Consider the following 23,654-nt stretch of genomic DNA (forward strand, 5'->3'; position numbering starts at 1 on the left):
CCTGCTGGATTTTGCATGGTCAAAACCACATTGAGTGGTGAGTGTTGAGGCTGCTTGTGCTAGGCCATATGGAGAAAGAGTTATACCAGAAAGTAAGTCAAAAGTGCAAGGAAACAGTGGAGTCAAGTAAAATGTTATTAGCTGAGAAAAATACAACCAGGAAGTGCAACAAAACATGGTTGCATTTAGATGCACCACAAACAAGTTTGCAAGAACAGACAGCTAAGGTTCCATATGTGATTTTAACATTTTAATTCCACACATTTTGAATAATTAACATTCTCTTGGATTTTAGGCAATATCATGTATTTTTCTAACTATTGAACTTGCGAGGTCAAATGTTCAAACACTAGAGCTACAAGAAGATATCCAAAACCAATGTTTTGGTTTTGGTTTGGAATCTAGGATGCATAAATGTCCATTTTATGACTTTGGATGTCAAAGTGAACAGCCAAACACAACTTTCGAATACTCTTTATAGATATTTTATAACTGTTTTTTTGAGAGTCTGGAAACATGTTTGCTTGAAGGAAGTTACATTTTTTTATTAAGGAGTTGATAGCACTGTCAAAAGAAATATAGTCTAGAATAATTTACCATTCTATTACTTCTGCGTAAATCTAATTATTTTACAAAATCAGTGCTATTCAGCATTAGAGAAACAGAAAGACAAAACCAAAAGGCATTAAGAAATTTCTGAGAAAAGAGTGTTTCATACATTTAAAGAGTACTTGTGAGCAGGGCATGTAATAAACAGCTTACTTTCCCTTATGTGATTTTTACTTTATCTATAAAAGCATCCTCAGTTTGAGAACTGTTCTCCTTTGACACATTCCAGTATTTTTCTTTGTAATCCTGAGAACGGCAAGGTCAACAAACAAATATTTAAGAATATCTCAAAATAAGATAATATACCTAGAATTCCATAAATTAGACATCAGTTTTGTTATTATCTACTCTATGCAGCAATCCAGCTATTGGTAAATAGGTATACAACAGAAATGAAGTTCTCTTAACTGAATTTGAAGACTTCACACTGTAAAAATTACGAACTTTTTTTTCCTCAGCATTTACAATGTATTTTGTTTATATGTTTTACAAAATGCCATCAAATATTCCAAGAAAGGGCTTGACATCATTGATTTCATCATCAAGAAGATATCTAATGAAGATTAAGCAAACAAGAAAATTAAATTAGGTATAGTACATCAAAGCCTGTGAAATCAGGAACACTATACAAAGTATAGTCAAGAGATACCAACACAAGCAAAATAATTTTAAAGTATTTTCCTTTCTAAGAAAAGTTAATTGCTACTATTACTGTGAAAATTCATCTTTTAAAAATTAATGTTATAAATTAACACACTGCCTTAATGTCTGTGATCCATGAAGAACTAAGCACTAGAAGACCAAGCCAACAGAAAAACATTACACAACTTTTTAGTACCTGGGATCCACTTCTTTTTCCTTTTCTTTTGTGAAAATAAAAAAATCCTCTTTCCTAGTGAATTTGGAAGAATCTGAGATTATTTTTGAGATTGAAGAACACTGTACATTTTTCAGATCTTGTGAAGGATTTGAATGCTTTTTTTCTTGGAAACTGAACTGCAATGTAAATGTTAAAAAGCGTATATGGTTAAAACAACTAACCAAAAGAGAAACTGCCAGATTGTTGTATATAGTGCAGATATTTATATTGATATTATGGTATTTGACAAGGACCAAGCACATGATAAACATAGTTATATACTGTATGACTTGCAGAATCACATCACAATCAAATTCAGTAAATAGTTTTGAAGTCATACTATATAAAATAAATTCAAGTCTTAGTTCTCCGAATCATGAATATCAACAGGATGCATGCATGTTTGGACAACACAGAATGGTTCAGAAATTCAGCATGTCCAAACTGATTCATAAGTCAGATATGGTAAACATATTTACACATGAAATACTCTAATTATATGAAATTCTGTTTAAATACTTTTACTCACCATATTTATATTTCCACTCTGTACAGATAAATTCACTTTTGATGTGCTGTTAACCACAGAAACAACTGAGTTCTGAATATTGGTTTCATCTTGTAATGTGCACAAGCTGAAAATATTAAGTTGAATAATTTAAGTATTTTTACAGAAGTGCAAAATTATTTACTTTTCAGTTCAGGATTTTCTACTTACTTCCTTCCACACTTAAATAAAAAAAAAAAATTCAAATCATTCAACAATTCATTCCTTTTAGAAGTTGAAATTCCACTCACTTTTATGAGTGAATACATTTAATTATACAGATACATGTGATATACAGACAATATTTTTAACTGAATAAAACTGTCATAAATTATATAATGCTTACTCTTTTGAAATGTCATTTGTGGCTTTGCTTCTTGTATACTGGCAAAGTGGTTCACACTCATCTGGGATTTGAAGGCAGATATTTCCATGTTCCACATAAGAACGAAAGTTTTAAAAACCAAGTCACAAACCAGCCGAAAGCCCTTGTAAATCTTTTACATAATAGGATAAATAGTAGTTTAAAAATTATTCAAATGTCTTAATACTTGACATATTTCTTCTGTGGTATTGAGCTAATGTAAAGATAAGCAGAGATAAGCAGTCAGATAAAATAACAAATATGCAGTTGCAGGCCATCTGAAAAAAAAAATTATGACGACTTTCTCAACTTTCCCTTCCATATTAGATTTGTCTCAATACAGATGACATTCAAAATAGAGTAATAAACCTGGCAGTCAAATCAATTAACCAAAAAATTTCAGGTAGTTCTATTCATTGTATACTACAATAAATTATTCTCAAATAGCAGCCTGTAAAATAATATGTATGTAGGAAGCAAAGAATTTTGTTAAAATGACCTTACCCAATTCTCTACTGGCAAAATTGCTAGCAAATACTAATTTCTCATCATCAATATCATCCCAAACATCATCTCTCAGTTCAAAGTCCACATCCAAAGCATCTGAAAAACAAGGATCTGCTTTTATCTGTATCAGTCAAGTTATGTATTAAAGATTTTTTTTTATGCCATTGTTTCTTAGCTGTTCTCACTCACAAACACTAAATGTTTCCAAGAGAAAGCTGTAATATATTTGTAATGGACAAGTAGAACAAAAACTGTACTATGTTTTATGACCAGTTGTTCAATCTATTGAAAGGATTGTCACATATGCGTTTTTTCCTGAGTTATTTTGAGAAAAGTTATTCTCAGTGTAGATTCTAGAAAAACAGGCCTTATAAAAATCACTGCAATTTCATTCCTTCCCTGTGTCAGAAGCATTGTTTGATTCCAAATTTAATACTTTCAATTCAGTCCCTTTTTCTGTCCGCAGTTTCTAAAGAACTCTAAATGCTGCCTTCCTCCTATACATCTAATGTCTAAGAACTAGCCACAACAAACACACTCTTAAGCATTGTTAAAATTCTTAATTTAAATGTGAGAGTTAATGTTTTAGAATACTTTTTTTCTGGTGCAAAGATGACTTTCCTGTTTCCTCTCTTACTCTCTTTCCCTTTTGTTTGTTGTGTTCTCTCTTTTCATCAGCAATCCAATTCCCTGTGCTAATTTTTTTCATCTCTCTTCTGCCATACTACCCTCCAGCATCAGACAGTGCTGGAATCTTCATTCTGTTGTCATGGCCCTAATATGCCTAGAAAACCCTGATCCAGGTCTCCCTTTCAATAGAGGGGGAGGCAGGACAGGCTCAAACCAAAAATCCTGTTCCACAGACACTGGCAACTCCAGGAAGGCACTGATACTGTAATTTTGGATGTGCACAGTCAGCACAGTACATTATTGCACAGACACACAGACAAACTGTACAGGTTTAGTTTACTACAATTTCACAGTGTATTCTTAATTGCCTGCTTTTTTTTTTTTTTTTGGTATGGAATGGGAAGTTACCGTATTACAGATGCAGTTAACCCTATAAAAATCATATGAACTGATGCCTTACTTCATTAGAACTACTTTTGGTGCATTTTTTAAAATGCAGCTGGCCCAATCAATTGGCCAAGGTTATCTTTTCTGCTACTATTCCATGGAGATGGTTTTTAGTCAGCAATATCTACTACATCCCCTTGATTCTGTATGATTTCCCTCAAGATCTTCTTGAGCATAGACTATAGCTCTACTGGAATATCCATCTGTCTTCCCAGGACTTTATTCTTTTAACACAATCATATCATACATTAACTGCCCACCCCACCCAGCAACCAATGATATGGCTATGCAACAGTCTTCCATTTTAAGACTGGATAACAACTATAACAGGTAAATTAGTATGGCAGGAAAACATGAAGCATTAAAGGAATGGAATTACAATCCCATCATCAAAATATTAAGTAAAAATGAAATTATGCAGCATAGCTGCCAGCAGTTAAAGCAGTATGAACTAAAAAACGTTTCAATTCATTTCAGCACAGTGTTTCTTACATGTCTGAGTATGACCTAAACATTGGAGCTACTACTTATTAGCTAAATTAATCAAAATCTGATTCACATCAATCTACTGTCACCAAATACAACAGCAAAAGGCATGCAGTGAGGAGAACATCATAGTTGTGTACTGATAATGAAGACTGATCATTTAACACCAAATGTAAAAAAATTTGTGGCCTTTCCAGTTGAAGAGAAACAAAGAGGAAATTTTTTTCCAGATAGAGATATTTTACTAGTTATGAACTCAGTTACTGAATGGTCATATTTTGTCAAATACCAAACAAAAGCTCATATTTCACTAACTTCTTCCAGCAGAAAGGAGTAAAATACCTTTCAGGAAGTATTTACAGATTTGGGCCCTCATATATTCGATTTAGTCATTACTGTTATATTTAAAGGTACATTTAGAGGCTTAGATCTACATTAGAAATTCTTACCGATACCAGAAGGAAAGCCAGTTAAGGCCACTATATTTCCCTATACATTCAGTGTTCTATAATGTTATACTGGTTGTTGTAGTGATTTCAGCAAGTTTGAGTTTACAAGTATATTCAGATCAAAGCAGTGAAAATCATAACTTCAAACATTAGCAATAACTTACTACTCTTTCCATAATTCCAAGATTGCAGTTGTTTCTGAGATACTCCTAAGCTATTATCTTCCCGGTCCACTGAAGGGGATGCAGAGGACTCTTTATTGCTAGACCTGTTGAAAAAAAATAAAACCAGTCATGTCAGTAAAACAGTTGGAGAAAGTTGCAAAATAATTTTGTTAAGAAAACAGTTTTTAGTTGTTACAACTTAACATACTATCTAAAATAAGGCAGATTTCTTGTTTGTTACTTATATTAATCAGTACCTTGGCAATGTCAGCAAAGACTTAGGTGTAAAAACAAATTGTTTGAGATCCACATTTTGAGTTTGATTTAACATCTGCATCTAAAGAAAGCAGATTATTGTAATTTATAGGGTATAAACATATTGAAAATCATTTTTTTAACAATGTTAATGACATCATTAATATTAAGTTTGCATAATTTTTAAAGATCATATATAAGATCTTTCTGGTATCTGCTTATCTAGCGTAATCAGTTAAAAAGGTTTAAATTACATGCTTCTAATGGAGTTATCCAAGTACCCTGGCAAAGTCTGACTGATTATCACTAACCCTCATCTGTATTAGCTATAGGCTAACTCATTCCCTATTGCAAACAAGAAAGCAAAACTGAGGAGGAAATAAAACACTCCAATATCTCAAATGCCATTCTTGCTGCAGAAAGAACTAGTTTAGTATTACATTCAAAGGAATAAAGTGTAAGCCATGAAATCTTTCAGAGGTTAAAAACATGGTTGCTTTTCTTATAAACAAGTGGATTTACCTGTCAATGCAAAAACATCTCTTAGTATCATTACTCTGATAAATACCACTATTGTCATTCAGATCATATTTTGCCAAAACCAAGACACAGTACAGTACCTTCCAATGACACCCCTGTACCTCACCTGACCACAATCTATCAAATGCCATAAAAGTAAAAACAAAGAGAACATGCACAGAAGTGGACCACTGGAAGTATTCCAAACATTAGCAGAACCTTTCAAAGATTCCTGGACCTTTGTACTGCTTTGCTTTTTGCATTCTATACAGAAAAGACAAACTTGAATGTTCATATTTAGTTATAAAATTCTCTCTGCAAACAATATATACAAATACATAACAGATTAAAATAAATCTATTCAATGTCTGACTGTATTCAAATGAACCTTTAATCGTTTTACTGGTGGTAGAGATGAAATTGAGTTCCTGCTCCTTAAATCAGCTAGGTACAAAGCAAACTTTGAATCTCCATTCATCTCAGAGTTTGGAGGTACTCCAGTTTTACCTGAGAAAGGGAATTAAAATAATCTTCAGATTAGTTTAGAAGGGATAAATTCTAATTCTTTGCAGATCAATGGAAACTTTGCCACTAAGCTTAGTATTGTCTAATGAAAGATCCTAAAAGATTTAACACACCAATGTTTATATAAAAATTTAACGAGCTTGACATTGCTCTTAAATTATGTGCTAGATGTTCTGAAAAATATTATTAATCATTGTAGTGCCTATAAAAGTGTTACTGACAAAGTTTTTTATTACTGTTTTTATGACTACATTATAGCAACAACTCAGGCCTGACTCTCTTGCTTACACTGCTTCTGTTAATGTATCTATTGATATAAATGAAGCTATTTGAAATTATATTTGTCTAAAAGTAATAGAAATTGTAGATTTAATGAAACTCACAGCAGTCATGCCCACACACATCCTTATTTTTACAGCGATGGTTGCATTCTCTGTTTCCGTATTTCTTGTAAGTAATCTCATGTTTAGATCTGCCTCCTAGATAAATATAATACAGAAATGCTCATTTTTTATTTCATATGTATTGTTAAGAGAGTACTTCAGGCAGTAAAAGGCTAGAAGTAATCTGGGTCACTAGAATTTTGTTGCTTTCAGCAAAACTTTGGGCGGCACAAGCAATGGAATTGGAAAGAAATTAATCAATGCTACTGAAAAACAGAATTACTACCACATTCCCAAATTGAAACAGTAATATTAGATACCAAATACCTATGATTTTTCTGACTTTCAAATTCAAAGAACTGCACTGTAGTACTTGACAAGCAGAAGCAGCAGCATTGTACTTTTATTTAACATGAGAAAGAAACAGTATGGATAAATAAAGATTCAGCTCTCTACTGAAAGCAAAATTAAATTTTCTGTTGACTTTGGTATTAATCAGATGTTGTGATCTGACTGTTTACCTGTATCTACTTTTGCTCCTGGCAGACTTTGTGGTGAGCCATAATGCATATCAACTGAAGACTCAGCTTTCAGTTTTTGATTTGTAACCACTTTACTTCCCACTGGTTTTGGTGTTAAGTAAAAGGCTGTATATGCTTGCTGTACATCAAGGCCGACTTTGAAGGAAAAAAGACAAAAATATTTAAAATTGCTATAAACTGTTTTACTCTTTAGTTTTACTCTTTTTAGTTTTACTGAAGAGTTTAAGAAAGTATAAATGTTATTAAAAGATCATGGAAATTTGTTAAGATAATGTACCATTAAAACCACGCTATTATATGAATGGATTCTTTATGACTGAGATTTAAAAAACCAAACGTTTTCAGACTTAAAGACATGGTTACTTGAGTAACAAAATTAGCACCTTTAAAAAATTGTTCCGTATTGTTTGAAAACTACATTTATTTACAGCTTTGCACTGCCAAGATAATTTAAACTTTAAAACTGTACTGCAGTCTGTGTTACAGGAGTAATGGCAGCTCAGTACTGGCCAAGGCATAAAATTAGTGTGTTGACAGTATTTTTGAAGTTGAATGCTACTAATAGTTCTAGTTCTAATTAAATGCAGATTCATGTAAGATTATGAGAGACACCATTTGTAAAAAGAATATTTTTGTCTTTTATTAGGCAAATATTGCTGGAAAACCAGACAGGCTTTTAAAAAATGAGAGATTTCCTTTAAGTCTGAAACAGAAGCAGACTTTAAAATAAGTAAAGACTAGGAAGACCTGCTTTTAGTCTAACTTCACTGTTACCAATTTCAGAGAAATTAACTGTTGTGTTGAGTTTTACTGAACTCATCAGAACATGTAGATAGCCAAGTAGTAATAAAAGGACAACTCCTTCTTTGTGGGAGCGTCAGCTCTGCGCAGCTGTGGGAGATTCAATATGTTACTGGTAAATGATTAAGAGGCAAGTCGGCATTGGCCTGTCAGCCCTGCACAGCTGTGGGAGATTCAATTTAAGAGGCAAATCCACATCAGCCAGTCAGCTCTGTGCAGGCCCAGAGAAGCAGCAAGGCTTTGAAACAGGCCTTGGAAGAAAGATAAGAAACTGCCAGGCTGTGCTAAGGTGGCAAGGAAAAACAACGGACAGCTGCAACGCTGAGCTGTGGAAAAGTACAGAACTGTTTGTGGGAGAGGGTTGATGGCTGTCTAGTACTGATTTGCTTATTATGAAGTTAAGAGCTTGAATGAGAGCATAAGTATGTATTATTGCATAAGTATTATTATTGTAAGAAGAAAAACAGAGATTAAAGAAAATAAATGGTCCCTGCCTTGCAGAAAGAAGGAAGAACATTTTGACTCAGTTTTTTTTGGCCGCCACAACTGGTGACCCCGACATGCGAATTATTTTGGCCACTACACTTCTTCACCTCTGTTTGGTTAGGAAACCCTCCTTTTTCCTAAGCCACAAGTTTAGCCATAGGAATACAGATTATTCTAGGCTTGATTACTGTAATAGTCTCAATATTCAATGTTTATCATGGAAGCACCAAGTATACTTCAGTTAACCTAGCACACAGCAATCTTCTTTACAGGTGGGCATGATGACAGAATTTAATAGAGCCAGTCTATTAAACTGTATTTCAAAGTTCTATGTTTCAAGGTCATCACTGTCACTCCTCCTCTGCTGCTATAGTTCCAATTCTATGGAAATTGACACTGAGGGGACCAATGTTTAAATCTACACACATTAAGGCACAGAATTTTCCACTGTAGAAATTTCTTGTTACTGAGTGGAGATGAATCCATATCTAATACTTTTTTATCACAATGCAAAACCTAACCATTCACAAAGACAACTCTTTCCAGCATAAATAACCTATCAAACTGATAGGTTATCACTACTGAAAGTTAATTCAACTTGAAGGCGAGGGGCAAAAGAGAATCTTAATCTGTATCAAGAGAGCAAAATAGTATCTCCTAGTAACAGTTTTGATGTTTCCCAATTCATTAATATGCTAGTAAATGAAACAAACAGATATGTAATTAAGAGTGTTAGGTAATACCCAACCCAGTAAAAAACATGTAATAGAAATTTGTTTCCAGATCACTTCATTTTATAATATTTTTTGCTTGATATAAAGTGTTTTAATAATTTATTCAAAATTCCTATGCAGTTGTTTTTAAATTAAAAGCATAACAATCAACCTACCATAATCAGAACTAATTAAATTTATACTAATGTCCTCTGATTTAAGAGCTCTTTTCACTTCTATTTTCTTCATCCAATTTCCAGTTTTCAGGAGCACAGAATCCCTGTAATAGATCAGTAATGTTTTGTTAGACATGGACAATGAAAACAAACCTGTATACTATGGCATCTGTAACCAAGTGAAAGAGCCTTTACTTGGTCTTAGTTCTTGGATTTTGCTTGATAGGTGGCCTAAGAATAACCTTCCAATAATATATGATTTATGGCCATAAGAGTACCAGGATCCTGCAGATCACTTTCAGTTCTGCCAGAAGTGCCAGACTTCGACCAGAACTCACATGAAGGTCACGCAAGATTTTGTTTCCCTTTCCCATTTGCTCCAAGCATATCTTTGCCAACTGGAGAATTTAATTTCAACTCTGAGTGAAAAACAACTTTGATGATATGATATAATTAAAGAAATATGCTAATAAGAGTAAAGAAGAACTTGAGGATGTGTCTTTTTAATAGGTATTTTACTTGTTTTACATTTATGTGGAAATTATGAGTTCCATAATATTACGCCAGTGTTGTTCAGATACTTACACATACTCTCTGTACTGACAAGCACACTGGCATATTTTGGGGGTTTCTGCATCTTGTGCAGCATTTTAAATTACAACAGTGACTAGAAAATGCTGTAGGATAAAGAATTATTTTGTACCATTTGGCATCAGTAGAAAGTATTGCAAAAACTGCAAGTCACAGAAAGGATTAAAAGCCAACACCCTTAAAAGATGCGAGGCAAAAAAACCTGATCATACATACATAATTTTCTGATTAAAAATGACTTTGTTGTCAGCATCTCCTATGACCAATGTAACATAGTGAAAGTCTGTTGCTGTTCTCTTTGTCTGTAGCTGCTCATAGTTTGTTAATTTGATGGTTACTAAGATTTCAGCCAATGTATCACTGTATTTTGGAAGCTAGGAAAAAATTATATAGAAGACGACATTACTGCTAAAATATGCAAAGTAAAATATACACCCTTCCATAAATTTTTAACTGTTGATACAAGCACAAAAGCTCGATTCAAGCAATTTCAATTTGTGGTACAATTTTTATTTGTTGTTCTGAGACACTATTATACAGTACTAACTTGCACATAGCTGAATATCCTAAATTTGATTTAAGTATTGAGAATAAAAGTCAGTCTACATTAAGCCCTTGAAAAATTATCCTCTATTCAATGTAGAGATGCAAGAAGAAAACTAGGTATATTTTGGCATCCCAACATTTCTCCATATTTATAATTGTTAAATCTTTGAGAATAATGTCAGAGATACTCATCTGCTATTATGTCAAATAAAATAGAACTGACTATAACAGTATTAGCTCACACATTTATTGAGTGTTTAACTTCAAAGGTGTCTTTGTACCAAATTCATGAGACACTTTAAGACTATTTTTCAAATTTTGCATTTCAGAGAGGTAGAGTGGCTATGTAACCTGTTTAAAGACAAAATCAGAACCTCAAAGCTCTTGATTGCACAGGGAATTGCACCCTTCCTTTGAAATGGCACCAGCTAGGTTAATGTAATAATTTACTGTTTCTTTATATTCCCAAGTGTGATGTAGAAAATTAACATGAATTAATGCTTCTTCAGTAAGTTTTATATGGATGTTTTTCTGTCTCTAGGGTTTGTTTATATTCAAGATAGAAGAGACCTCTCAGACTCACATATAATGCTAGAATGTGGAATACACTGGTTTGCATCTGTAACATAAAATGCTATTAATGAGAGAGAGGCCGATGTATTATAGGGAATGTCTATTCCAAGGCTCTCCGTTGACGTTTAAGAGTTTGATTATACACGCTAAGGTGGAAGGAGGCCATAATATCGTGTATTCTTCTATCAGCGAAGGCTCAAAATTTCTTTAAGTCAGTATTTGCTCTTTCATTTAATAATATCAGCATAAAAACATAAAATAAATAAAAAAGCATATACCTGTTCAATGTCAAGTTCATATTTTGGAAGGTGCAAAACAGATTCTTTTATCTGGTTCCCAAAAGGAGGATGTCTGTTTAAAATCTGTAAAGATTCAATTTAATTTCTGATAGATTCAGCTAATCAGAGATGCCAACACAAATGTAAATCCAAGGAATCAAAGTCACCAGAGTAATCATGCTATCAACAAAAGTCCTTATCACCCCTGGTTCTCTACTGTCAGTGATGCCCAGAATAGCAACATAACCAAAAGAAAATTCCAATACTTTTTCATGTTGCCACCACTGCTGTTCATGTAACAGGCAATGAACTAGCCAATGACCTCAAAACCTGACTACTCAAGTTTTATAGGAGATGACTCTTCTATGTTGCACTAGCTTCAGTCAAAACAAAACAAATTACAGGAAAACTGCAAAAGGGGGCAGAAAAGAGAATCAAATCCCTAAAGTCAAACCAGAAAAATCCAAGTAAGATCAATTTCCTTTCCGAATATGTTGTATCTTCCAGAACACTGGAAAAACAGTTTCCTCAGAAAAGAAGCCAAGAGCTGAAGAACTTGTCCTGGAGTAAAATCTAACTCCCCTAAAATAAGAAGTGCTTTATAGATGATTCAGAAGAATTTTATTCTATGATTATTTTTAACTAAAACTAGCAATAATGGAAATTCAGGATTCTCGTCATTAACATACATTAAGAGAATCTGTAAATACATATTCCCTTTGATATTTTTTCTAACACTCCTAAAAGGGAGTCCTTTATACAAAAGGATTGTCCTTTGTTTCAAAACATGTTAATGATGAAATTCTACATATTTAAGCAACTGCTTTCCAGAACCAGCCAAATCAGTGAAGTCATCCACATTAAATTTGCTAGAACAAAACACCATGCATATTTTCAAGGAAAAATAGCAGTAGCCACGTATTTTTTTTTAATTCACTAGTATAAATGAATAAACCACTTAAACCATTCAATTTTACTGACAATCATATAGCAGATACATATATTAACCATCCCGCTTTTACTGGTAACATTATTAATACTCAATATTTTCTTTATCATATTTATCTGCATACAACATAATATATTACCAATTCAAGTTCCCTTGCATTTGTGTCTTCTATTTTTTTTAATGATGTCAGCCCAGCATTTACCATAGTGTTTGACAGTGATACACCTGTGAAAAATTTAAGTTTTATGCTGTTAAATGACAATCACTAATCTCAAATTACTCTCAACAACTGCATTATAGCAGGTAAAACCAAAGCAAAAATAATTTTATAGTATGTTTGTCCCAGTTTTTTGCCCAGCATATTACTAAATTTATTTTCAGTTAAGTATTTTAGTATTATTTAATTTCACTTATCCATTAGTAAAAAGAAATGCAATACAAATCAAACATGAAAACATTCAATATTTCAATACTGACAATTTTAAGTTATGTCTTCTAGGGTAAAACAGATTTTAGATCACTTTCTACAAGAATCAAGAAACGTGTTCTGCATATATATGATGAAAAAAAGCATGTCACACAGCATTCTTTGTCTCAGAAATTTTTTCCCTATCCAAGAAATTATTTAACTATGTTAAAGTCATATGGATCTCAATGTTTTTAAGCAAGCTAATAATGAAATTCACTCAAAAACCCATTTATTATAAGCATCTAGGAGGCTTTGAAGATTTAGCAAAACATTTTCCCATGGCTTATCTGCCACAAAAGCAGACTGGCAGAGAATTCCACATACAATCTTTGTGATTCCCAGTTCTTTCAAACTTCCAGGGAGATTTAGAGTTTTCAACACATTTGAAAAGGCATTTCCCTTACCTGAAACTACAGCCTACTACAATAACTGCAATAATTTTAGATAAAAGATACTACCAAATACTTAGAATGAGTATGTGGATTCTTCACACTTAATGCTGCAGAACAGTAAAAGAGATCTGAAAATTAAGTGGGAAACCTCTCAGGAGACTCTTAGATTGCATTTTGGAAGATGTTACAGCAATCTTGTAAGAAAAGACTCATTTCAACTCAGGAAGTTAATGATTTAGAGAAAGAGAAGACCTTTTGTCCTTTTATATGTATTTGAACACCTTCTGGGTCTGACTTAGGGAAGGCATCTTCTACCATCTCCCCTCTCCTTTGCAGAAGCTCTTGCAAACAGTCTGAAGACTTAAGACTCTTACTTTTTACTTCTGCAGCTACTCCAGTTAGAGCTGTTACCTTGCTGCTTTTATAAGTGAAGCTGAAGACTAGTTCTTTTGTCATAATTCCTAACATGGCAGAAGGGTTTCCACCAGTGAAAAAAATATGAGATATAAATAGGAATTTTTCTCTTTGTTTTTATCTATTTCTGAGCAAGAAAAAAACAGAGGTGTAAATCAAGCTGAACAAGTAGTAAACATGATAGAATGCTGTACAGCAGCTGGTCATTATCCTGTCTGTCAGAACAAGCAAACAGAAATCAAGCATATCATACAGCAACAAGAGGGAACATCGTTATTGGACAAGAGTAACAAATTGAGATAGTAGTAGAAATGCAGTAAGAATTCAACTGAATCCTCAATCTCAGTAAGGCCAAATGTTGTTAAAGAACAGTCACTCTTATAAGGGAAATACTGATTTGATTACTAAGACTTTTTTAAGATTAAAAAAAAATATACTGAGATAAGAGTTTAAAAATTAGGGATTTCTGAATATGTTACATAGTATCAGTAAATTTCTGTGAGCTCAAACAATTCACTTAACTTCACAAAGACATAGAATAGGCTTAGCAGCCATAGCATGACAGAGGTCAAGAATCAGACATCATAATATAGGCATCAATTCAATATTTGATTCAGGAAAAAAGAGTGAACTGTCAGCAGATGGTTCAAAAGAAGCCTGTGAGTGGAACAAATGGAACTTTGAAAGTCAGCAATTCTTTGTAACATATGCTGCAAGAGCAATGACAGCATAGGAAAAAATACCAAAAAAAAGGAAACCAGGACAGAGATGTATATATATAGCACTTCTATTATTAAAAAAAAATAAACCTGACTTTATTCTATTGAATATAGTGTACAAGAGAGGGTTTGTCTACACTGCAAGTGCCATGTTTATTCCACTCATCCTAACCCCCTAGAAATGCTGAACATGAGGCAGACTCCCCAAATGACCGTATGCACATTGGCACAGATCCAAAAGTAGTGGAAATGGGCTCCCACCACACTGTACTGTGCTGTGCACAAGCTAAGCCCTGTCCCTTGCTTTGAATTCACATGAATCACAGAATCTTCAAGGTTGGAAAAGACCTTGAAGATCATCTAGTCCAACCATGAACCTCACACTGACCATTCCCAACGCCACCATATCCCTCAGCGCTATGTCAACCTGACTCTTAAACCCTTCCAGGGATGGGGATTCCCCCCCTGCCCTGGGCAGCCCATTCCAACACCCAACAACCCCTTCTGGAAAGAAATACTTCCTAATAGCCAGTCTAACCCTGCCCTGGCACAGCTTGAGGCCATTCCCTCTTGTCCTGTCGCTTGTTACTTGGTTAAAGGGACTCATCCCCACTCTCTGCAACCTCCTTGAAGCAATACAGCTTCCGCACCTGAGCTGGCAAGGCTGCAATGTACTGTACCATATGGATCTTCTGGCTTAGCTATTCTCTAATTTGCAGAGCAAATACAGAGAACACTGCAGTGAATTCTGAAAGCATGACGGTACAGTAAGACCAGACATCAAATCAGGAAGCTATACTACTACCTCAAACAAGTATAACTACATTTTTGTAATACAGAGGACTCCAAAATTTCTGAACTCCTTTTCAAATAATTATGACAAGTTTGTACTTCCAGACAGAAGTTTGTCTAGTAACAGGACACTGTGATAGGAAGAAGATTGTTAGAAACTCATGTTCCTCATGTGTATAGGAACCTCATGCACAGTAAATTTATTTCTATTTCATGATTTCTATCCATGTCAATGCAAATTAAAGGGCTTTCATGCATATGAGTAACAGGACCTACAGTGACAGCTGTTTGGAAATGCAGGCATAGCCTATTCAGAGATGTGCAATCACACAAATGTGGAATATGCCCAAGATACTCATGAACATTAAGAAAAAAGAGCAACTCTGAAATACTTTGCAAGCCTGAAGAAAAATACTACATGGATTACTTTTATCATGACAGACTATTCTGACAACTGTGGTACCCAATTGTGGCAAATGAGTAATTAGGAGAGACTCATTTAATTATGCAAGTAAACACTCCAGAAATTAGCAGGCTAATTATGAGTTTTGATTCTCTATCAGATTACACCTTCATAATTTCTGACTAGTACCTACCAATTTTTTCCAGTTGTTTAGACACATGAAGTGAATTTTCCCAAAGTTTGCACCTGAAACACTTTGCTAAAATCAAAGAGTTTAATAAAGCAGAAAAGTTGTTCTTACACGATGCCAGAAAGTCAGATAACCCTGTAAAAATAAGATTCACTTGTATTAATCAAATAAAATGTAGCTTATTATTATATGTACCAAAAAAGCATTAAATTTTACCATACATCTAGTAACTCTTAAGCCATTTCTAAATATTCTGCCAGTATCTTGTGTCAAAGTAAAGTCTTGAATAGGAATGCATCCTAGCTGAGCCTGAATAAGACTGGGAAAAAAAATATTTTTGGGTGTATAAGCCATGCAGTAAGCAGAGTATACCAACATAAAAGTTTCTACTGGAAAACAAAAGAAAATTCAGAACAGAAACAATGAAATGCAAGATTTAGTCCTCTATAAAGTGAGACAAATTTTAACATGGACTTCAACAGCCATAAAATGACAGCTTTCCAATAAAAAGTAAACACAATATAGTATTTACCAGTTTATTTTCATTTCTCTTGTTTTTATCTTCCCCTCCATTGGAAACCTATGCATAAAAATATACATATATTCTTCTATTAATTTTATTTATTGCTAAAAAGATACCTCCCTTTTTCAATGTATTTATTTTTTATACCTGATCGTTATTTTGTCCTTGTCTTTATTCAAACTGTTCAGTATTTTCTTTTCGTTTGTTCTTAACTTGACATCCAGAAATTCCGTGCAGTTGGAGATCATTGTAATCTGTAACAATTTCACTTTTTGATTAATTATATGTCTTTGCCATTTTTTCTACCATTTCTTCCAAATTTTTTTTTTAAAAAAAGCTTAAAAAAAAAAATATTGTCTCAACACTATGACCGTGAGAAGACAGTCAATCAGTTTTTTCTAATACTGACCAACTTTCTTTCATCTTCCTATGAAGGCTATTATATAACAAAAGGGGAAGATTTTTCTTTCAGTTTTTAGATTGCTATTCCACTTGAAATTATCCAAAAATCAACCACACTGGTAACACTTTATGACATACAAGGCAAATAGAAATAGTTTTTGCTATCTTTTATGTATTTCACTTTACTTTCTTCATATTTTAGTAACAAAGATAGCCACAGGAGAACAGGCATTCCATTTTTTTCATGGCCAATCTGTTCTACCATGGTATTTGCTTGAAAACAAAATGTCTTTTGTGACTTAACAGTAGCAATAACAACCTGTTATCTGACAGAGGAAAATTACTTAAAACACAAAGACATAAACATTCTTTTAGAAGTAAAATCTGCTCTCCATGCAGCTGTTTTTTGCAGTAAAAAATAACTACTAAACTACAAAACAATACAGTGTTTAATACATAAAGAGAACAGGTTCAGCAACTTTGTATCTTCGTAAGCAAGGTTAGTGAGGGGAGAGAGTTGGAAATTGAAAGATCTCAGAGTACAAAGGCTCAAAAATACTCCATATGGAATTTATTTAGATGTATTCTCTAAAACTTTATACTTTACATAAACTAAGCCTGAGCTCATTAAAAGAAATAAAAACTTCTGCTTATCTTTGATTCTGTTTAAAAATCAATGAAATGTACGTAAATTTTCTTTAAAAAGTTAAATTACCAATTCATTTAAAGTCTCTGTTCCCTTAATTGTGAAAAATTGTTTCACTGTATCAAATGCAATATAATACCACGCCATTAATCTTCCAGTCTCTGTAAAAGAAGAATATGCCTTAAAAAATAAATACACCAAGTATTTTTTTAGTGTATTTTTTTAAAGTCACAAATCAAGTTAATTTTCTTATTACAGGGCTATATGAGATTTACCACCACTGACTCAGCATGTTATTGCCCCCAGCTGTCTGATAGATATTACTGATCCCATTATAGAGTGGCAGAAAGAAACATGTGCCAGTTACAGTTTTCTCCAATGGAGATGAATTCACACTAATATACCAGACTGTGAACCGTGGCTGCTGAGAATCCAACCACCTCTAGCAGAGGATTGTAGAGAAGATAGATATTGATAAAACCTGTCCTTCATTGCACTGTGTCACATCCAATCATCCTCTGATAATGTTCTGTAATTTTCTCCTAATCTACAACAAAATTTCCAGCAACAGAAGATCTATTAATGGATCAACATGAAGAGAATGAACTTCCATGATTTGTTAAAGAAACTTGCTCATATATTCTAGCCAAACAATCCCTCAGATTCTGCTCTCTACTACATTTGTGTACTCCTATTAACGGGTCACAAGAATAACTGTGAGTCTTCATAGTTCGCTACTATCACAACATGACCCTGAAAACTATTTTATTCAAAAAAAGTGCTACCTGTTGGTTTGAAATTATTTGCTTCATCCATCCTGATCAAATCAAAAGATGATAAATCATTTAAGTTCTTCAAGCACAGTTCTGTCGACAATTTGAAAAGATATCTATTTTTAGTACATGCAGAAAAACTTATCTATGTACAAACCAGAAACATCATCATCAAATTGCAATGAATGTATACCCAAGTAATTCCACTGAACTCAAGTATAGGTTTTAGAACATGATCCTGCTTCTACTAAAGTTGGTGGTTAACTTCTGCCTGGGGAAAGCTCCCTGAAAGATATTTGATACAGGACAACCCAACTCTTTTCAGTAACGCAAAAGCAGCAAAGTAAAAGAAACTAGCTGCATGGAATGTAGGCTGCCATATTCAATTCTGAATGCCAGACCAGAGAGCCCACAGTATTTATGCAAAAGATTTCCGCAACAGTGTTAACACTTAAATGGTTGAAATTGCAATATCCACAGGTATTTATGAATTCTTAATCAGAAATTTTCATACTGTATCAGGTGCATTTGTATTTACTTCACTAAACCTATTTAGTCAGATATTTGCATGAGGATGACCAAAATGTTTTGGTTTTCTCTTGCAAAACCAAGGTAATTAAAAGGCAAATATTAATACAATGTTCAGAATTTAAAATTGAGTTGGGAAAGCACTCAAAGTGATAGTTCCCATAGCAACCAGAAATCATTCACAATGTACATGAAATGTATGAAAACATAACTATATACATTACTACAAAATATTTCATGTGTGCAGGGAAAAGAAGCTAGATTCTGTAAGAACTTTAAATACAGATTGTTTGTAAGATCAGAGAACTTCAGGGAAATATAACCCACACCTAAAAAGCATTTTTAAGTGAAGCCTTCTACCCTAGCACTATCTGTAGAGGTGATTTCAAACCCTGCCTTCTCCCATAAAGGCTTATTTAGGTAGTAACATACTTCATACCCTCCACTCCTTTCAACCTATGTGACAAAAACAGAATGTCCTGATCTAAAATACAGAAAAAGGTAGAAAACAACTGAATGAGCGTATGAACTAGGTAACTTTTCTTACTGGTAAGTACTCCTTTTTTTCCTATCTGCAAGTCATAGTCAATGTCTCTCATATTTGGAGACTTCAGGCAGTACTGTATATACTAAGTATATATATGTATATACCGTGGAGATGGGTCCTTGAAGCCCTTACAAAATAAACAGCCTCAGCATAGTTCCACCAAGCCCAACAACAATCACAAATTTTTCTACACAATTGTGTAAAATTTAATAAATGTGTGAGTGGAGTCCAAGTATTTGCTCTACAAATTTCAGGGCATATATCAGTCTATGTTTTCATGTACCAGGCCCCTCTCCAGATATTTAAGCTCCAAATGGTCTAGCATACAAATACAGAACTACAATGGACATGAGGACTTTCAATGAAGAGAGAAAACAGCATCTGTAGATTTGCAGAACTCCATTTACAATCTTAGTATGTAGTATTTTATTAATATACTTATTTTGGATCTACTAGAAAATGTACATTAAGAAAAATAAATGAATAAAAGAGTTGTATGCTATTTCCATATTTAAAGATGAGAGGCACTGATTTCCAAACTATTTAGTCAGCTGTAGGTTTTCTAATGGAATTGTAAATAACTAAAAAGCAGTATTTAAAAAAAAAAAAAAAAAAAAAAAATCAGTAATTGGGTTCTACTCAGGGCTTAGCAAAAAAAGCCTCTTAAAAGTAGTCTTCCAGTAGTTTTTAGAGTATTACAGGAAAAACACGGTGCTGCTAATTTTTTTTTGTATCTGTAAAGTTGGATGCCTCATTCTCACATTACTGCTCGCTTGAAGACCAAGTGCGATTTCTTAATTATATATTTACATTCTCTCAGTTCTTTGCTATTATGCATTTGCTATTCATATGAAAATTTCATAACTAAATTTGGAATTAAAATAGCAAAGTGATTCTTAAGAGGATCTACTGAATCCATACATCTGAGATATGACTGATGTTGTATGGACTGCTTAATGCACAGAAATCTTCGAAAGACTGCAAGTCTTCCCTTGATGCCTCTAAACAAAATGAGTAATTCAATCCATAAGGGCCAAATTTCAGGTAACAAGCAAACAATGCACTAGAATGTGCATCTCCAATGCAAAATGTCATGGTCAGAGAGTGGAAGTCTCAGATCATATCAGTCCAGATGTCTGAACAGCAAACCTATACAATGTGAGTACTCTGATTTACCTGTACAAAAATACAGAATTTAAGATCCGTTCCTATCCTCCAATTCACCGAGTCCATTGCTGGACAAGATCTGCCACACTCTGGAGTTCTTTAAAATTCCTTTTTCACATTATTTATGCATTTTTGAATGACCAATGCAAAAATATCCCTCATAAAAAAAATAATGTGTTCCCTCTCTCAACCTGCTCTTTATTATTGCTGACTAACATGCTATAATCATGCAATTTTAAACTGTTTCTGAACAAGGTGATGTTTACGTTTTACATCCTTTTTTTTCAACACTAAATTTATGATGAAGGGAAGATGACAATTTCTTAAAAAGGCTTTTTTGCAAGTATAGTAACAAAAATTAATGAAAGCAAATGAGACCAATCAAAGGAAAATTAGGAAGAATGATCAGCAATCAAAATTAAAGTACTCTGCTCCATATTTCTGAGTATGTATATGGAGATGAGGTAAAGGCATTTAATTTTTTCCTCTATACAAGACAAACTGTTTCACAAATCAAAATGCACTGATAGTGTTTCAAAAGTACTAATAATTAAATAAAATCAATAGCACGACATAGTAAATTACATTTATTCTGTGAAGGGATCACTGAAATTAATGGAGACATGTAATAAAAATGGATGAACCTGACCTAAAACGTAGTATCTTACTGAAAAAAGCTTAAAAGCCACTTACCTTGTAATTTTGCTTCAATTCCAATTTTATCCAATCCAGATGAAAAACCTTCATGAAAAAACAAAAGGCTTTATAACCTAATACAGTGATATACTTCCTTCTCAATATCATTACTTCCTCAAAACTGATTTGCTTATTTTTGGGAGCCAGGCAAATACCCCAAAGGGAAGAACTTGTAAATATTTATTATACTGGGAACAAGTCAAAAGCCTTACATAGTGTAAGTATCAGTAAGTGGCTGTTAGAACAGATGTGCAAAGGTAAAAGCTGCAGATATTCCCCTATGTAAATTATGAGTGTCCTAAAAGTTGAAGAAATATCAGTGAGCAACTTCACATGTAGAGTTTTCCTATTTTATAATACAGGAAGCCACCTAAATTGTAACATCCATTCAAGCACTAGATGTAGTATGTTCCAGTTGCATTCTATAAATCCTTAAAAAAAAATTTTCTCCAGCAAGTGCCCAATGACTTCAGAATCAGGAGTAGAGCAAGTTGTCAGGAACAAAGATATGGTCAGGGCTGGGGACCAAGAGGCTGTTCTGTACAAGACAAATTGAAGACACCAGCAATAAGATAACTGAAATCTCGCTTTAGAAAAACTATGAAATATTAGACATTTTTTTTTCCTAGCAGATTACATATTCAGCGCTGAAAAACATTATGGCTTGATACTGCATTAATACATGGTTTAGTGTATTAAGATAAAAAGAAATAGATCATTATGATGTAAATGGCTTCTTCATAGTTTTTAGATGTTATACCATGCCAAAATTCCTACTACTTATATTAAAATAACTGAAACTGTCATTCTTAAAAATGTTACAGACCATATTACACATCTTATTTTCAACCCCTTATGAAATAATGGTTCATAAGAAAATGACAGAAACAAATAATATGGATCTAATACATCCTAGTGTCATAATTTAGATCAGTTAAAAAAACCCCAACAAACCATAATGAGTTGGATTTTTTAAGGCTCTAATGTACAAGAATGTCGATCGTATCCATTCCAAAGCTACAGTGACATCTGTGACAGTATGTAGCACTATTTCTGCATTTAAGTGCTCAACAAGATGCCTGTGCAAGCTAGGAGAAAAAAAAAAAAAAGGTAAGTACATTTACCAATGAGTATCACAAAAAGCGCTAAACTACTTTTTGGGAAAAAAGAAACCAAACCAAGCCCCTCCCCCAAAACCACAACAATTTTCTGGTTATTTTGGGGGCTGGGGGGTGGGGTGGGGTGTGTCAGCTATTCACTTTAATCAGTGAAATCAATAGAAAACAGTAAAGAATATGTAGATAATCAATAAATTTTATTATGGCAATGTCCAGCAAACAAAAATAAAAAAACCTCTGTCAACTGTGAAGTTTCACAATTATTTAGAAAACAAAGCTACATACATTTAAAAGTTACAGCACAGTGTTGATATTTTGAATATATTTGAAAAATTAAACCTTAACAAAATGACATGAGCAAAATTTCCTGTTTTACCCTCTAATGTCTTAACTTTCCTACATATTTCTCTTGATATTCTGTTCACATCAAGTGAATTCTGTAGTTTGGAATTTTCCAGACTATCATCTAAAAATTCAGAGACACAATTTGGGGTCAATTCTTGCTTTCTGTCTTTGCAATATGTACTATTTCAGTTTCTTCAGTTTTCCAGTTAATCTACAACTATTTTTTTTTTAAGATGTTCTAAAGATGTTTTCAGCTGATAAAACAGGCTGTTAACTTCTGAATAGCTTGATTTGATTTACCTTAAATTTTTCATAAATTTCTTCTAAATAGACCAAAAAGCCATCCCAAAACCCACCTGAAAAAACACACTCTGTAGAAACTATGAAACATTGCTACCATCTATATAGTCTTGTAAAAAATACTCAGGTACCTGCTCTCTATTATATCAGCACCATTTAACATTTGTATATACTTCTCCCTTGTACTCCAACGAGTCATAATAACTGCTGTAGCTGTAGTGTCAAACTGAAAAATAAGGCCACAAACAAAAACTTGTCTCTAGGTCTTAGCAAAAAAATTCCAGTTGAATATGCATCACATATCTGTTGAAACCATTAAAATTGTTTTCTTAAAATCCTTGTTGAAATGGCTGTTGAATGCCAAGACCTCTCTAACTTAAAGGCAAGTTCTAACTCATTTGGGTAGAAGCAGGACTTGGGATTCCAGCCATTGATGGCAGGCAGGTCAGCACAGCAGCCTGCATGTGCTAACGTACGTGTAACAGAGACAAGTCAAGAAACAACACAAGTGTGAACTGTTATTGACCCCCTTACAAGGTCCACAGCTAAGGAAAGGATTCCTAACCACAACTATAGAAAATAATTTACTGACATGAATTCGCATGAGTAATCCCTAAACATTAGAAAGACTTGAATGAGCCATCAAGTCTTTTGCAAGTAATTTTTTATAATCTTCATCATCTACTCTCAAAGCCACCTCACTTAGATTATTTTGTTTTGTAATGGAAAAAATGCTGTTAGACTGATTTATTATTTTTGTGTATGAGAAGTTTCCTGTCTTTTGCATTTTTTAGATCAGATTAGTGTATATAATACTGAAAGGTAGATCTT

General features: G+C 33.5%; 1 protein-coding gene across 1 annotated transcript in view; it reads right to left on the reverse strand.

Annotated features, from left to right (window-relative positions):
- Window positions 1–228: 228 nt before the first annotated feature.
- HFM1 (helicase for meiosis 1) overlaps window positions 229–23,654 on the reverse strand; it is a 43,178-nt gene continuing 19,752 nt past the window's right edge. Inside the window, exons 18-40 of the mRNA XM_074876478.1 lie at window positions 22,955–23,049; window positions 22,015–22,148; window positions 21,058–21,105; window positions 18,135–18,215; window positions 17,419–17,510; window positions 16,449–16,555; window positions 16,311–16,358; window positions 16,000–16,097; window positions 15,782–15,913; window positions 12,539–12,624; window positions 11,451–11,534; window positions 10,270–10,427; window positions 9,463–9,566; window positions 7,266–7,421; window positions 6,745–6,840; window positions 6,225–6,343; window positions 5,320–5,399; window positions 5,063–5,166; window positions 2,884–2,982; window positions 2,362–2,422; window positions 1,998–2,103; window positions 1,448–1,605; window positions 229–1,162 (exon numbers count right to left, since the gene is read on the reverse strand). Coding sequence (XP_074732579.1) covers window positions 1,096–1,162; window positions 1,448–1,605; window positions 1,998–2,103; window positions 2,362–2,422; window positions 2,884–2,982; window positions 5,063–5,166; window positions 5,320–5,399; window positions 6,225–6,343; window positions 6,745–6,840; window positions 7,266–7,421; window positions 9,463–9,566; window positions 10,270–10,427; window positions 11,451–11,534; window positions 12,539–12,624; window positions 15,782–15,913; window positions 16,000–16,097; window positions 16,311–16,358; window positions 16,449–16,555; window positions 17,419–17,510; window positions 18,135–18,215; window positions 21,058–21,105; window positions 22,015–22,148; window positions 22,955–23,049 — 2,313 coding nt within the window. The 3' untranslated portion in view covers window positions 229–1,095. The remainder of the gene's footprint in view (window positions 1,163–1,447; window positions 1,606–1,997; window positions 2,104–2,361; window positions 2,423–2,883; window positions 2,983–5,062; window positions 5,167–5,319; window positions 5,400–6,224; window positions 6,344–6,744; window positions 6,841–7,265; window positions 7,422–9,462; window positions 9,567–10,269; window positions 10,428–11,450; window positions 11,535–12,538; window positions 12,625–15,781; window positions 15,914–15,999; window positions 16,098–16,310; window positions 16,359–16,448; window positions 16,556–17,418; window positions 17,511–18,134; window positions 18,216–21,057; window positions 21,106–22,014; window positions 22,149–22,954; window positions 23,050–23,654) is intronic.

Source organism: Strix uralensis, chromosome 8 (assembly GCF_047716275.1).
Source record: "Strix uralensis isolate ZFMK-TIS-50842 chromosome 8, bStrUra1, whole genome shotgun sequence".
Taxonomy (NCBI): domain Eukaryota; kingdom Metazoa; phylum Chordata; class Aves; order Strigiformes; family Strigidae; genus Strix; species Strix uralensis.